The sequence below is a fragment of the Vulpes vulpes genome, chromosome 7, assembly GCF_048418805.1.
Source record: "Vulpes vulpes isolate BD-2025 chromosome 7, VulVul3, whole genome shotgun sequence".
In the NCBI taxonomy this organism is placed as follows: domain Eukaryota; kingdom Metazoa; phylum Chordata; class Mammalia; order Carnivora; family Canidae; genus Vulpes; species Vulpes vulpes.
The window spans coordinates 97,359,657-97,377,214 of NC_132786.1; the positions used below are offsets into that span (position 1 = coordinate 97,359,657).

The window sequence follows — 17,558 nt, forward strand, 5'->3', positions numbered from 1 at the left end:
TAACAATACAGGCACTTGGTACATGGTTGCTAAAGCCAATATTTTCAAGGTTTCTGTGTGTTTGAAAAAAATTGCATTTTAAAAAACTGATTAGAATTTTATTTTTATATATATTTTATATATTTCTATAAATCATTTATTTTTAAAATGCTCTTTCTGAATGATGGAGAGCGTTTTACTTCATTACATTTCTTGAAACAACCATGGAAATGTCTTAATGGGGAAGAGAGAATTATTCTACAATATTCTTCAACAACAGAAAGAAAACATAAAAAAAAATTAAGATCTTGAATGTTCAGGTTTCTCAGTAATTTTCTTCCTATTCCATAAATAGCTTGCTCTCTTTAGATCCTGTCACTATGATACTAAACTAAAATAAAATGTATTGTTCTAATATAACACAGTATTGCACTTGGCATTTCTAACCCAACAACTAGTCTACTGTCTACCTACCCTATTAGGGCTACATTATACTGCATAAAATCCTCAAACTTCAAGACTATTCTCTGGGGCACCTAGGTGGTTCAGTCCGTTGAGCCTGACTCTTGGTTTCAGCTCAGGTCATGATCTCAGTGTTGTGAGATCAAGCCCTACGCTGGGCTCCCCCATCAGTGCAGAATCTGCCAGAGATTCTCTCTCTCCCTCTACCCCTCCCCCGGCTCTTGCACATTCACACAGAGAGAGGCTCTCTAAATTAATTAATTAATTAATTAATTAGGTAATTCTTTAAAAGTTCTTTTAAAAAATCAATCTCTACCTCATACTGAAAAATAAGCTTAGTTACATGGCAATTCATACTAAGTGCCTTTAACAAAAGTGAATTATAAAGAGTGAATTTATTTAATACACCTGAAGATGTCCATTTACAAAAGTATTCCTCTACTAAAGTTCAAAAAACTTTTACCACAGCAGTTCATGGGTGCAAAAGCAAGACAAGACAGGCCATATTCATATACGGCCCCTCTTCGCCCTCATTCACACATGACTATAAAACAGTATAAGAATAAAAGTTTCAATACTCACAACTCAACTTATTTTCCCCATCATGTATCATCCAAGCGTAAATCAAAACACAAGCCTATCACAGTAGAGAGAGCTAGATCTTCAATGCAAAGCCAGCAATGAACTATCATCAATCTTCTACCTTTCCTTTCTATCTTATGAAAAGGAGCATCCTCTAAAGCAACAGTAGAAACCATCTTTTACTAAGTGCTTAGTATTGTCTAGGACCTTTACAAACCACTTTATATATATTTAATTCTCACAACTTTGACATAAGTTGTATTACAAACTCTATTCCACAGATGAGGAAACAGCTAAATCATAGAACTGGACCATGAACTGAGCTTGGTTTAAAATTCAAGCATGTTCTGAACCATTATTTTATACTTACTCTCAAGTAGATTTTTTAAACAGGGAGTTGGGAGGGGATGGGCAAAAGTCCACACACAATATAGAAGTAATCAAATAAAAATGATTTACTGAGATTCAAATATTCATTTTACAAAAAAAAAAAAAAAAACTAGAGTAACTAAAGTGACACTAACATCTTAAAACCCTTAGTACTCTTTAAAAACCTGATGTAGATTTTGTAGGTAACAATATTCAGATAACTTTCAGGGTATGTTCTAGACTGGGCAGATACACATAAATTTCTTTCACATTCCTGATGGCTGTACAGTAACAACTCAGTATCGGAACAATGACCTTTGAAGTACCACAAGATCATCTTAATTCACAATAAAAAAACAAAGTTCAACAGTGTTCATTAACTCAGAGATTATGAGTCTTTTTAATCATAATAAATTCAGATAAAAGGCATAACATAATAAAAAAATTATATTGCACTGTATTCCTTTAAATAAATGTATAGTTTTATTTGTTCACCTCTTAAATTAACAATAGAAAATATCCTTATACCCATTGGTGGCATGTAAGTTAAAAATGGAAATTAAATACTCTATCATGGCCTGTTTAATGTATTTACAAGAGGGCAGCCCCAGTGGCTCAGCGGATTAGCGCCGCCTTCAGCCCAGGGTGTGATCCTGGAGACCTGGGATCAAGTCCCACATTGGGCTCCCTGCATGGAGCCGGCTTCTCCCTCTGCCTGTGTTTCTGCCTCTCTCTCACTCTTCATGAATAAATTAATAAAATCTTTTTTTTAGAAAATGTATTTGCAAGAGAGAGAAAAGGGTAAATGTTGGGGGAAGAGCCCCGAGAGGGCAAGCTCCAAGCTTATAGAGAGGAGAATAATAAAAGCGGCAAGGGGAAAATAATCAACATATCCATAAAGCATCACCGAAAAGAAGGAAAAAATAAGTATAGAAAGGAAAATACAGATATAGATTCACCCACAAAGGACTCTGATGGCATAATCTCCAGCTAAGTAAAATGTTTTTATAACAAGAACACTCTTCCTTGTGTAGAACAGTTTATTATATTCTCGGATGAATGCAGACAGGCAGCTGTTGTATGAAGGGACTGAAACAATTTATATGCTTAATATCCATATTTAAACTTTTATTTAAACTTAAAAGTTTTATTTATAATAATATAGTTCTATCCTTTTCTTAACTCATTGCACAATACTACTAATACTAATCACACCACTATATATATATTTCTTAAAGGATTTTTACATCCCTCATCTATTCCATATAAAAGGAACAATCCAACAGAAATGCTTATATAATTTCAAAGCTACTTTAGGTAAAACTTTATCAAACTGACAAGAATCATAGTATTTCCCATAAGAGAAAACTGTACAACACTGACATTTTTAAAGCACAATATGAAATTGTACTACAACATTTTTCTTTCACTCACCTACACTAAAAGCTTTACTATAGAAGAAATATATTGGTCAAAAGTTCTAGTTATACCAGTTCATATTGTACAGGTATCACTTCTTGATTTCCTCATGAAATTCAGTCTAAATCTAGCTCTTAATACATAAATTAGAAAGTCAAAACTGAGACAGAAACGCAAGAATTGTATCATCTTGGTCAAAGAGGACTTCTTTGTTTAATTTGACATTTTAAAACCTCCACTATTAAACAAAGAACATAGAAATAACAACTTCAAACACTAAATTCTAAGTTATGAAAATAAACTACTTGCTATTTTCATCTGAAGAAATAATAAAAAAAAACAAACCTAGTATTTACTGAGTTATTACTGTGGGAAACATCATTCAGTGTTTAATGTGTCATTTCACTTAATACTTACAATAACACTAGAGATAAGTACCATTAATTTACAGTTATGCAGATGAGAAAACTAAGGCTCAAAAAGGTTAATAACTTTTCAAAGTCAAAATGCTCAAAAGTGACAAAACTCTGAATCAAATCCAAATAATCTGACACCAGCCATCACTCTTAACCATCAGCATACACTCTTCAGAAATTCGGAATGTTCAATTTGTGATTAGAAAATACGGAGCAGCCCCAGTGGCTCAGCAGTTCAGCGCCGCCTTCGGCTCAGGGCGTGATCCTGGAGACCCGGGATGGAGTCCCACGTCAGACTCCCAGCATGGAGCCTGCTTCTCCCTCTGTGTCTCTGTCTCTGCCTCTCTCCCTATCTCTTTCTCTCTGTCTCTCACGAATAAATAAATAAAATCTTTGGGGGAAAAAAGAGAAAATAACGTATATACGTGTATATAAAGATTTACAGCATGTAGAAAACAAGATTAACACTGTGCCCCAGTACAAAAATAAACACATTAATTTTGCATTAGTGCCCACTACCTACTGAATATCCTGAGTTATCAGACATTAACTTACAGAGCCTTTTTAGTTCATAAAACACATTTTTAATAAATTATAAAATACTGGGGTGCCTGGGTGGCTCAGCAGTTTGGTGCCTGCCTTTGGCCCAGAGCATGATCCTGGAGTCCCAGGATCGAGTCCCACATCGAGCTCCCTGCATGGAGCTTGCTTCTCCCTCTGCCTATGTCTCTGCCTCTCTCTGGGTCTCTCATGAATAAATAAATAAAATCTTTTAAAAAAAATTATAAAATACTCTCAGGGCACCTGAGTGGCTCAGTGGTTGAGCATCTGCCTTCCGCTCAGGTGGTGATCCTGAGGTCCTGGGATCGAGTCCCACATCGGGTTCCTGCAGGGAGCCTGCTTCTCCCTCTGCCAATGTCTCTGCCTTTCTGTGTGTGTCTCTCATGAAGAAATAAATAAAACCTTTAAAAAAAATTATAAAGTACTCTCAAGACTGATTTTTCTAAAATTTCTATGTAATCAACATACCCAACTCTTTGTATAATACATTATTTTCAGTTTCTTTTTCTATGTTAGACCTTGCAAGCTGCCTCCAACCTCCCCCTACCCCATTTCCTCTTTCTCTTCTTTTACCAGGATTAGACTATTCCAAAGGTTTAAGTGTTGAGCACTTAGGCACCACTCAAGAAAATACATCAGATGTTAGTAATTAACATCAGGTATAAAAATAGCTGATTATATTAATAACTGCAGTCTGATTAAACACCCTGAGAAAAATATGCCATCTCAAATACACTCGAGAAAAGAAATCAAGAACAAATCTAAAGTATAATATTATGACTTAAAGAAACACTGGATAAAACATTATCTTAAAATCAGACCAATTACTTCCCAAATTTTATGTAATAACTAAAATAGGATGAAATTTTATTTTATACTTAACTCCTCCATTAGCACTGCACAACTTCAATCAGTTTTATAATTTCCAAGCCTCAAATAATGATAAATCCAAAAGCCATTCTCCCAAGACACAAGTTGTCACACAACCCTGGCCTTAAAAGTCATAATACAAAGAATCACACATCCTCTCTGGTGCCAAACCATAGCTAGGCTAAAAATAGTTCCAGGGTTCTGGGAGCAAAACCAATTCAGGTTTAACATCCAAGGACTCTCCAATCATGTAGAGCTACGGTCAAAAGCAAAACAGGATTCGCAGTAAGGGTTTCACCGATGCATCAGAATAAAAAAAAGTTCCTCAGGAAGTTGAAAGAAAACAGTGCAATAAACTAACAACAATAAATTATTCCAGTTGATATATATGAAGTGTTTAGTGCTAACTTAAAGATCATTAAGCCAGTTTAATTTTCACAGCTGAACACAGAATTGTTTCGTTGAACTTTTCTGGTACATATTTCTGAATTAATAATGGAATTTTAGATGGCTGAAATGATCTAACAATGTTCTGTCTCTAAAAATGACACTGAGAGGCTTTGTAGTCAAGAGATTACGGTAGCAGCTGCCCCCCTTTAAAACATACCCCCCAGATTTCCAACTTTCTGAAATCCATGACCAAATTTTTACTCATTTTTATAAACTTTGAAGACAGTATGAAAGCTTATACAAACTGTGAAACAGTCAACAGAACACCACAAAAATCAGCATTATTGTACTATTAGAAACCAAGCTATATCTAGTTCAGGAATACAAATTTTAAGTACTTTTAATACTTAATAAAAATCAAGTATTGGGATCTCTGGGTGGCTCAGTGGTTTAGCGTCTGCCTTTGGCCCAGGGTGTGATCCTGGAGTCCCGGGATCGAGTCCCACATCGGGCTCCCTGCACGGAGCCTGCTTCTCCTTCTGCCTGTGTCTCTGCCTATTTCTCTCTGTGTCTCTCATGAATAAATAAATAAAATCTAAATAAATAAATAAATAAATATCAAGTATTAAGAGATACAAGATAAAAATCTAAGTTGTTCTTGCATTTATAATTGGTCATATAAAAATAAAATCAATCTAACCAGACTTTTACCTGAAGGAAAAATCAAGACAGAAATACATTCTAACAAAAAGCCTAGTTTTCAAAATTTTTTGTCAAACTTTTTTGTGTTTTGAGATCCCAAACACAATATTCAACCACAGTGTCCTATCAAAAAATATCTAATGGACATTGATAATAACCAATCCTTGAAAGGTAACTGATGTGATAGCATAAATTTATGGTAGACAATTTTTGTCTCATTTTTCATTTTTACCTTAATCCTGCTGACGAGAATATTCAACATTCATTCCCTCAACAGGTAGTGAGGACACTAGATATTAAGCTCTATTTCAGGTATTGGGAACACAACTGTGAGCCTTATCTTTAGGATTTTACATTCAGTAGGGAAGAAACACAAAATAAACATACGAATGAATCTATAATAGATGAGAATGGAAACCAAGCATTACTTCCATCAGGGTAATTCAGCCTGGTCCTTCAGTAGACTAACATGGACCTCTTTAGGAGACTCAAGAGTCTTCAGGAAAAAAAAAAAAAAAGACAAATTCACAGATTTTTTTTTGCTTCTCTGTTCTCATTTTTTTTGGTTGTTTTTTCATTTATTATGAATTAGCTTGGAGCCTATGCAGACAAGAGAGATGGGCTGACTCTTCAATAGCAAAAACAAAACCAAAAAACAAAAAACTCATTTTTAGAGCTGCCATGTCATCCAAACTGGTAGTTTTACCTAGAGTTATAAAGCTAATGCAAGTAATTATCTTTTAATTATATACTCCAACCTTTACTTCCCCTTAATTTTTCATCCTTTAATTATGTCATGTTTTATTTTGACATAAGACCTCAAGGCTTCAACTGAATGATTGCCAAACTGGCACAATTTAGCTCTGCTAGTGAATTTTCTGAGGACAGGTTTCAGATTTGACTCACCATTTCAGCACCAGAACTTCTCATGTGCCTACCACACAGTAGGTGTATTTGTGGTTAGTGAACAAATTAAATCACAAAGATTAATCTCCAGTACAAATTATAACCAAAGCTTTATGAAAATTGTCCTAAACAGCTTTTCCTTTCAAGAATTTACCAGGGTTAAAAGATTTCTTTTCCCATAAATATTGAAGATTATATACAAATGACTTCTAACTCTCAAAAAATTACTTTTCCTTTTTTTAAAGATTTTATTTATTAATTTGAGAGAAAGAGCACAAGCAGGGATTGGGGGGGGGGGGGGGGTGCTGAAGACAATACGGGCTCCATGCTCAGCACAGGGCTCAAATCCAGGACCCTAGGATCATGACCTGAGCTGAAGGCAGATGCTTAACTGACTGAGCCACCTAGGTGCCTCTAAGTAACCTTTTTTCGAAATATGTTTTGGAACTTCTCTTTCGAAAATTCGTTGGAATCAGTTTACCAACAGGAAACTAACCTCATTCCTAGCGTGCAGGACATGCTCTCAGTCCACTTTTTTTTTTCACTTACTTTAATCTATTCTCTGCTTCCTCTGTAACTGCACCAGTGGCCAAGGGGCACCCTCTTTCTCCAGGGATCCATCTATCTATCCACTAAGAAGCCAGTAAACCATAAAGCTAGATAAAGCTTAGGACCTAAATTCACACCTGTGCAAGACATAGGAGAAAAAAAATGATGGATTAGCTACTAATATCTGTATAATGACCGACAATTCACAAGCGGTTATACTGTCATATTATCTGATTTTCACAACAATGTGAGAGCAGCTAGGAAGGTACTATTATTACCCAATTTTATAAAGAAGGAAACTAAGACTCAAATTTCAAACAACTTTCCTAATGGTCACATCATAAATAAGTGAAGTAGGGACTCATTCTTATATTACTTAATACATAGGTTGTGTTGTCTCACTACTGTGATAGGTTAATTTGTTGATAGACATGAAGATGCATCACTGTGACTCCAGACTATTTATTCACTCAATTTTAACTGCTTTTGTTAGGGGTAAATTAGTTTTAAAGCTGTCCATTTGCTTTAATTCAAACTTCCCTCTCCTCCCAAATATTTAAAGTGTTGTAATATCAAAATTAAGCCTGAGAAATAGAAAGTCAATTTTAGATTACCATCAACAGAGAGGGCACTTAATGGTCTGTAAAACCACAAAATTTCAAAACACATTTAAAAAGCCATACCCTGAGAACCTCAGTCAGGGAATGCCATAAAGTCACTTAGCTTTGCCACCAAATGGCTAGCTATTCAGTGACCAGCAATGAAAATGTCCCCAAGATAGAACCTGTTTTCTCCCTCTTCCAAAAGTTCATGCTCCCTCCTTTTCCATTATTACTCAGCTAACACAGGTTGGCTGATTCCACCTGAAGCAAACATCCTCTCAACCCTTTTCCATCTTCAAGAGATTTCTCTTTATTCCACAGTTATACTAGAAATAAGACCAAACATAAGCAAGCACATCTTAACAAGACTAGATTAATACATAAAATACCCTTATATAACCTGCAAAAAGCTGTATGTACGTTGGTAGTTACTACACAAAAAGATGAAAAGCCAGTACATTTTTCTGTGGCCTTACAACATACAACCAATACCTTTAATCTTTAAAACTATACACATTTCTACTTATTTCTTAGTTCTTCTCCCAATTTAATTCCATATCCCCCCAAATAAAATACTCTTACAAATGTGTAGCAATTAATATGATACTTTTAACCATAAACATTCAGTAGACTAGTTAAAATATTTTTTATCAATGTCTATGGAAAACTGGTCAACAAACTTTGGAACAATCCATCCAAACACCAGAGTCATATACACTGGTATGTCCCTAACTAGGGCTCCCAAGGATGGTTATGAAAATCGAAAACCTCTATTTTAATATTTCAAAGTACTGAATGGAAGACCTGTTTAATTAGTATAAAGTTGTAGGGCTTAATTAAACTATCACATATATTTGCTTTTGCTTGCAATTCTATCAACTAGCTAGCAAGCTGCTGATCAGGAGTGATGAGCAAGAGGTGTATGTGTGCTAGGTTAATAAAACATAATGAAAATATTTATGAATATAACTTATTTATAAACTCTGTGGAAATCTCCAATAAAAAGGGGATAAATAAAACAAAGGCCTTTTAAAATTCTTTTTTCTAAGATCTTATTCTTAAGTAATCTCTACACCCAATACGGGGCTCCAACTGAGATCCAAAGTCGCACATTCTACCAACTGAGTCAGCCAGGTGCTCCACCCCTGTAAGATTCTTGAGAAATGGAAGGCAACACTCAACTCAGCTTATCAAAAGATGCTAGACAATGCTGTATGTACAGTGACAAGCCAGCCTCATTCTAGACAGTGATGTCCTTCCGCTCCCCTTATAAAATCTCTTTCCTACTCCTTAACATCCTTTGAATGCCAATGGAGTTATGATTCCTGTTCTAGTGAGTAGCCTTTATAATATCATTAATCATTTAAAAAATAGCTCATGCAGTTTAAAGACTAACCCATCCCAAGAATATTTCTCTTAACAAATATATTAACAAAATCAAGTCACAATTTTTTACGAAACATTTATTATAGGCAAGAGTGTGTTAAAAAGAGCCCTCAAAATCTGGAGACCTTTCCTTGTGGCAGAACTCATCATATCTCAGGATCTCCCAAAGAGAGACACAAGAAACTCTGTAAGTCTCTGTATTAGAGTTCTCCAGAGAAACGGAATCAATAGAAAATACTTATGAAGTTTTTTAAAGGAGGTTTATTACAAAGGACTGGTTCAAATGATTATGGTGGCCCACAATCTGCCATCTGAAAGCTGGAGAGCCAGGAAAACTAGTGGTAATTCAGTCCAGAGGCCTGAGACCCAGGGGACCGAGAATTTAAATCCCAGTCAAGGGAAGGAGATAAAATGAGATCTGATGTGCCAGGTCTAGGCAAAAAGGTGTGTGGGGGGGGGGGGGGGAGGCAAATTCCTCCTTCCTCCACCTGTGGCCTCTATGGATTAATTACATATACCTACCCATAATGGGAGGAGCAATCTACTTTAAAGAGTCCACTGATTCAGATGTTAATCCCACCATCATCCAGATACACCCTAACAGACACACCCAGAAATACTGTTTCATCTGGGCACCCCCTGACCAGTTCAACTGACAAATGGAATTACCCATCACATGGTTAAAGGACTTCGCCATACAATGCAAACTCCATCACCTTTGAAAGCAAATCACCTACCAAAAGCTATGAGAAATCCTGAAAGAACAAATCTATTAACTTCCTTTGTGCAAATATTTTCAAAATGAATTTGAAACACAGAAGTTTATTCCCTTAACAGCTATTAGCCTAGGACTTCTCTAAAAGTGCTACATAGTATGCCTTTTCCCATCTGCATCTTATTTGTTAACCACAAAATCAACAATTAGTGTTACTATATAAAAACCAACAAATCTGGATGGCAGTAACTTAACACAAACATAAACCATTTTTATTTAACATTTACTAACACCTCACATTTGAGCACAACCTAAACACTATTAAGTTTAAAGTTACACCATTTTCATTTTTTTTTATCAACAGGCTGGTAACTGATTTTTATGCAAAAAAACAACCTCCAGAGTATACCACAGCTCTGGTTTAAATTCAACATATTTTCCTACATCTTCTATACCTTTTGTTTCTGTAATAATAAATGCTCAGAACCATAACCCTAATAGCTTTTGAAAAAACGTTTAAAAATGTGTTTAATGAAAATTCACTGATAAAGGGACACCTGGGTGGCTCAGTGGTTGAGAATCTATCTACCTGCCTTCGGCTCAGGGCATGATCCTGGGGTCCTAAGATCGAGTCCCGCATCAGACTCCCACAAGGAGCCTACCTCTCTCTGTGTGTCTGTCATGAATACATAAATAAAATCTTAAAAAAAAAAAAGATAATTCATTGATAAATATTTCATTACATTCTAATGTATTTCATTATATTCTAATGCTGTGAAAATTCAGATTAATTGAAACAAATCCTCAAGTAAACATTCCATACTCTAATTCTGATATATGTAAATTTACACTTATTTTTTTAAAATAGATGGGTGGAGGGTTAGTAGGTGCTAAATAATCTTCAAGTATACTATGACAAATAGAAGTAACTTTAAGAAGTCAAAAAAGAGGAAAAGAAAGTAGAAGGAGAAAAGATTAACTAGACATTTAAAACAAACCTGTCATCCCTAAATGAAAAATGCAAAAGACACACAGATATGGCTAGCAAGTCTTCTAAATATTTCAATTGTATTGAGAATGAAAATAATACAAATTAAGGCCAGAAGTTTAAATGTAAAACTATGTTAACTCCTCTTGAGGGAAAAAAAAAGAAAAAAAAGGCAAGAGGACTTATGGGGGCTGTACTTTCAGTTCATACTAATCTACCATATCACAGGTTTCAAAGCTCAATATACATATTAATTTGCTCAACTGAGTAACTTAATGTGGCCCTTAATTGATCCCTTGAATGAGTTTTCATTTCTGAGAAGGTTTCAAAGACCTATTTTGACAAAATGCAAAACTGAAAAGTTTCCCATGAACATTTATCACTACTATTATGTATCTATATACCTGGCACCCATACCTTGACTCAAAAAAAAAAAAGTCTAAAAATAGTCTACTGATGATTATCAGCGACAAAAGAAAATTAATGATGCATTCCACCCTGAGCCACAGAAACAGTACACAACTGGAATAAAAGGAGCTAGGTGTGACTCATGGCTCCATCACCTGTTACACAGTATTAAGCAAACTATTTTAACTCTCCATCTTCTCATCTGGCTATTGAGGATAATATCTCAACCTCAATGCTGAGATGTCAAAACACCAAGCAAACAGTACCACTCACCACGTTCTGAGCACAACTTATGCTCGTTGAACAAGAGATTCTTTTGTAACATAGCCCACCATTATATATTTTAAGATCTTACATGAATTAAATCACTTCCCTATTATCTCCTGATCTATGTTAGAACTAAGAAAAGCAGTAAAACAGAGTCTCATACTACTAATTTTTTAGTAACCCATATTGAGTACAATTTTATACATAGTAGATATCAAGATAGGACTATTTCTGACTCTTAAAAAAAAAAAGCTACAGTAAAGCAAAATGTCTTTAAGTAATGATAATTCTCAGTTTACCGACTGACAATATTCAGACAGGAAAGCAGTGTATTATAAAAAATATCAAGAGAGCTAAAAATTACTTACTGAAAGCTATGGAGTCAGAATTCTACTGAGTAAGGAGATGGGATTCAAGTTTCACATTTGCCACTACAAACTGTTTGACCTTGGACAAGTCTCTGGGCTTCAATTTTCTAATCTGTAAAATGACTATTAAAAACCAAAGATAAAAATCCAAGTACCATTCAATCTGGGCCTTCCTTCAGGAAGGCAATCCAATGTAGTAGTTAACAGGTTGGACTCGGCAGGGGCTGCCCAGGTAGGAAACCTGGCTCTGTCACTTACAAGCTGTGTACTAACACACACACACACACACACACACACACACACGCAAACACTACAGTACGACTTACTAGTACCAATGACTTACTGATTAAAATATTTCACTGAAACACAAAATCATTTTATAATATGGAAGATCAGAAGGTACAGTCCTTCCAATTCAAGACACTAGCATTTTACTAGCTGACACGGGCTCACATGACAGCATTAATAACTCTTTTAAACCATGCTGACCTAAGCCAAGTTTCATCAGATCATGTCATAAAATATCATACATTAAAGACATTTATTTTTTTACATGGCCGAAGCTTATTATAAGGCTAATTATTCTCACCAAAATATCACACTGAAGGTAAAAATAGAACTTCTGCTCCTTAGGTCTTTTTTTTTAACCTAATATTGCTGATGACAACAGAAACTTAGGATGTATCATCCAAATCTCCGAGAATTAAATTCCAGGAATTAAAAAAATATATATATGTGGAATTTAGAAATATCAAGTGAACCTCAAACTACTAGAGATAAAGGAGTTCATAAATTAAAATCAACAAGTATTTGCTGGATATATCATATTCTAGGCTCTGTGCATAGATCAAGTGCAACTACCAAAGGGTGAACTTCCTCAGAGCTACTCAAGTTGGAAAGGCAAGTACATCCTTTCTCATCACATGTTAATACAACAAAAGCCGCTCATCTACAAACATTTCTATTTCCTTTTGGCCCAGGTAGGAATGCTTCCTGTTGCCCATTAAAGTTGTTTTCTCTTCTATCCCTTAGCCCACAAATATGCCCAAACTAGTCCTCTGACAGCTGACATTGGAACCTTCACAGGGTTTCAAGCGAGTAGCTTCTAAGATATTCCCTCAAATCCACAAGCTGCAGGATTTATCTTCAATGACGCCTACAACACCAGCAACATACCACTACACATAACTTGAGTGTTAACTTGGGTCAGGTATCTAATCAGACCAATTTAGTTCTTCCTCTTAAAAAGTACTGCTAGGAAAGGCAAACTCTTACTTCTTCAAAAAGTCTGCCTTTTTTTTTTTTTTTTTTTTTTTGCAAGGGACATGAGACACTAGAAAAGGGAAACTGATTGGCTAGTCATAGTTGCCCTACTTCCATTTCAGGTCCAAGTGGGAAAAAGAAGAAAAAAAAAAAGAAAGAAAGAAAGAAAGAAAGAAAGAAAGAAAGAAAGAAAGAAAACTGTTCCACAAAGAGTACCAAGGGAGCCTTAAGCAAATCAAGTGTAGATGATAAACTGAACTTTCTGATTCCTACGATTTAAAGAGGTGATGGGGAGGGGGGGCAGGCAGGGGGGCGGGGGAGGAGGAGGGGGAGGGGGCGGTGATATAACTGGGCTATCCAAGTGTCTCTTGAGAAAGATGGTCCACTTCACAAAGTAGGCAAAGTAGGGGGTGGGGATGGGGGGATGGGGGGGTGGAAACAATCTGGCCGAGGGACAACCCCAGGATGCTGACCGAGCTTGGAGGTAGAGGGCCCTGGAGGCCAGGGACCGGAGAAGGGAGAACTCGGGCAAGCCGTAGGGCAACGGGAATGAGCAGCAACGCAGACAGACCAACGCTGCCACGGAGCAGCGTGTAAGGGGACACCACGGAGGAAGCGAGCAGTCGGGAGGCAGCGACAGCAGCAGGGTGACCAGTGCCACGGGCGACGGGCAAGTGGCGACTGCGAAAGCAGCACAGCAGCCGGAGGTGGTGGCACTCTGTTGAGTCAGCACAGCTCCCATTCGGGGGGGGCACTTGTAGGATCCCCGCCGCTCTTCGGGCCCCGGGGGCCCGCTACGGAGGGCCAGGCCCGCGGGCGGGAGAAATGATGTTCTCGGAAGAGCTGGCGCCGGCCCCTTCCCCATTTCACAGGTAAACACTGGCCGCCGTCGCCGCTTACCTCTGTTAACATTATTACACCCCGGGGAAGTGAGCTCCTCCCTAGCCTCGCCGCATGGCAACAGCCGTAGCAGCAGCGAAAACTGCCCGAGCCGCCGCCAACTGCCGAAACAGCTCCTTCAGTCCTCTCCCGGGCGGCGGCTTTACTCGGCTTCGCTGGCTTCCCCCCGGCCCGGCTGCTCGCGACGGACGCGCCGCCATCTTGGAAGAGCGACGTCCGCGTATCTCTGCGACGTGCGCTCCCATTGGCGGGCGCAGGAGCGGCCGGCGGCACGTGACCGTCTCCATGGCGCCGGCGCGTGGGGAGGCGGGGGCGGGCGCTCGGCGGCCCGCTCGGCCCCGGTGGTGAGGCCTCCCAAGCCGGGTTTCCGGGCCGGTTCGGGACTCGCGGGAGTGGAGACTGGGTTCCGCGCGGCGACGGAGCGGCTCGCGCGTCCCCCGCCGCACGCCGGGGTAGGCCGACTCCCGGGCGGAGCGAGACCTGCGGGGACCGAGCCTTCGGCGGATGGCGCTGCGGACCTCGCGCGTCTCGGGGACCCGGCGGCCGATGTCCTGTAGGAAAACTTGCCTCTCTCATTTCCTCGGCCCCGCGGCCGCCGAAGAGCGAACTTGGGTTAAATACGGTCTGAAACTTGCTCCCCGCGCAGGCCCTTCGCCTTCTGAACTTGGACAGAAACTTTCCTTCGCCCTTGCCGGTCGTCAGCGAACCCCCTTCGAGAGTGTGCGACAGGTCGCGGGATTGATACAGGCATATCAGCGTTACCCACGGTCCTAGCAGTCAGGTCGGTCGCTCCGTAGGTGATTGGCCAGCACCTGCATGACCGTGAGGGCTGAGTCTTGCTCCTTGTACGAGAGCTCAGAGAAAGCCACTTAAATGCCTTTTCAGTGCCCTTCCTACAGCTCTACTGGCTCCCTGCTCTGTCTGTGTATCAAGGCGAGCAGATTTCAGCAGGTGTCATTGTAAACAGTGCCAACTTAAAACAGGCTTGAACTCCGCCACTCTGTGCACAGAAGCCCCTGAGACTGACACCATCCTGAGTCCACCCCTGGATGGATTACGGTGTGTGCAATTAGAGGCAGTCACGTCTACCTGGATTTTAAAGAAAGTAGTTTACCTGACCCTGGTGTCAAAGTGTGTTCCTCGGTTGTTGTATTAGAAAACTGGTGTCCAAGGAAATTGAAGATTCTCAGTTTTAACATGCAGAACCCGTTCCGTCTCCTTTTTTTTCTTTTTTTTTCTTTTTTTTTTTTTTTACAGGGGATGCATAGGCATTTGGGAAAACTGATGCCAATAGTTTATTCAACCCTCTCCTGAATCTCCTTCTTCCCAGCTCCACTCCTTTCCTTAACAATTGGCACTATTCTATAAAATGAAATTTACTTAGCACATGACTCGTATTCTAAAAAACTAAGTGAGGGCGTTACAAACTCGTTTTACCTCTATTCTGCTGTGTCCTCGCTCGTGAAACAAAATTGTCCATTTAAGTAGTCTGCCAGAAATTCAAGAAAAACCCTCATTTTACTGAATTCAGCTAATTGAGGCAAAGTAGTTTTTGTTGTTCTGATCTACATCTGATAGGTAATTTCCATACTGCTAGCCCAGCAGGATTCTGGCCTCTGCAACACAATATGATGTGTTATTGGTATTGACAGATCAAGCCACGAATAGGAAATAGGATTGGAAAATTCTATCTGGACTAAGACATGATAAGGGAAACTAAGAGATAATAGAGACAACAAGGAAGCTGGAAAAAGATACTGTTCCAACCTGTAAGTAAGAGAACAGAGGAGACTTATTAATATTTAAGATACTAGCTGGTGAATTAAAACTGTAATTTAGGCATCTAGCCCTGAGTATTTCACTTTTTGCACATATTATTCCAGGAGCAGTACGTGGTCACCTATTCTAAAGATGGTAAAGTAAGTGTAGACATAACTTGAGGTTTGTACCAACCTGTAATATGACCTCAACATGCTTTTAACTTTTAAGAGTTTATCTGTAGACCAGGAGCAAGCCACAATCATCAGCTCCCTGTTTTCTCAGCCAGAGTCCTTTCTGTGACCTAAAAAACCTTATGCTAGCTAGCCTCCCAAGTCCCTCCTCACATCCACCTCTCTGACCTCATTTCTACTACACACTTTGTTCTAGCTTTCCTGCTCCTATAACAGCAAGGCATGTTCTTGCCTTCGGGCCTTTGCACTGACTGTACTCTTATCTAGAAGTATCTTTCCACCAAATACTTGCATGGCTAGATCCCTCATTTTTGTCCCATCTTTAGTTAAATGTCACCTTTTTCAAAGAAGCCTACTCTGACCATACCATTTAAAATGTTACCTGTCCCCATTTCCCCTCCCTTGTTTCAGCTTTCTTCATAACTCTTATACCTTCTAACGTAATTACTATTTTTCTTTTGTATTGTCTGTCTTCCTTCCATTAGAACATGAGTAAGCTCCACAAAGACAGGGATTTTTTTTATTCTGTTCAGTGATGTTTCCTCAGCACCTAGAATACTAAGAATATTGACATGGCACATAGTAGATAATAAATATTTCTTAAGTGAATGAGTAAATCACTTCCTAAAAGACTTCAAAAGGAAAAAGCCTAGTTCAAATTGATTTAAAACAAAAACTTTGGTGTTGAAAGGTTAATTTTTTTAAAAATCAGCCATTGTGTGTTACCTTGCAGTTATGAGGGAATTACGTTTACGGTCAGGAGAATGCCGGAGGGAAGTTTATGACAGAATTGTGAGCCACGCCTTTATTTTTAATGGTGGTAATGGGATGGGGGGATAATAAAAATAAATTATGTTAAAAACAAACCTTACATTTATCTTGGGCATGAATTAAAATTAACGTGCTAGCAAGGGGAGGAACAAACTGAATATGGTATGCCAATTCGTGGAGTTATGGAAATTGAGGAGTTATGTAAGTGGAAAGAGAATGTTTACAGAATCAGCTAGTTTAAAATGAGCACCTAATTTGGTATAGATTACAGTTGCATTCCATGTGGCCTTAAAAACATCATATCAGTTGTTACAAAGGAAACCTGGAACCAGCTGATCTGAAATGCTGGCTGCTTTGGCTATCAATCAGAAATTAAAAACAAAACAATCCATCCATCTTAAGAAACACATGATAAGGATATTTACATGGCTGTTCTTGCAAAAGGTTTGATTCCCCAACAGCAATGTCTAATCTGTCCAGTTAACACAGGAAGGGATGACAAAAAGAGGTCAGAGGCAAAAATCCAGGGTATGATGCTTTTGAACAGGTCACTGCCAGTGATTTCTAAACCTCCAAGCAGCAATTCAGAATATCTAGTTTGCCTACTTTCATTTTAAAACAGATTTTTTAAAAAAAATTCTACATATTCAAGTTGTTACAAATTGGCTATAATTCCTTTTGAAAAACTGGAAAAATATGACATCAACCTTCCAAGCAAATCTCCTCCATCACA

At 38.3% G+C, this 17,558-nt stretch overlaps 1 protein-coding gene across 9 annotated transcripts in view; it reads right to left on the reverse strand.

Annotated features, from left to right (window-relative positions):
* The window catches only part of SNX13 (sorting nexin 13), a 119,061-nt gene extending 102,142 nt beyond the window's left edge, over nucleotides 1-16,919 (reverse strand). For 2 of the 9 annotated variants that reach the window (XM_072764464.1, XM_025993181.2), the window contains exon 1: nucleotides 14,103-14,332. Coding sequence is in view for 2 of the 9 variants with exons in the window: in XM_025993179.2 (XP_025848964.2) it covers nucleotides 14,103-14,678 (576 nt within the window). In the remaining 7 variants the exon portion in view is untranslated. Of the gene's footprint in view, nucleotides 1-14,102 lie in introns of all 9 variants that reach the window. The other 7 variants (XM_072764468.1, XM_072764463.1, XM_025993179.2 and 4 more) reach the window with 6 other exon arrangements.
* Between the last annotated feature and the right edge of the window lie 639 nt (nucleotides 16,920-17,558).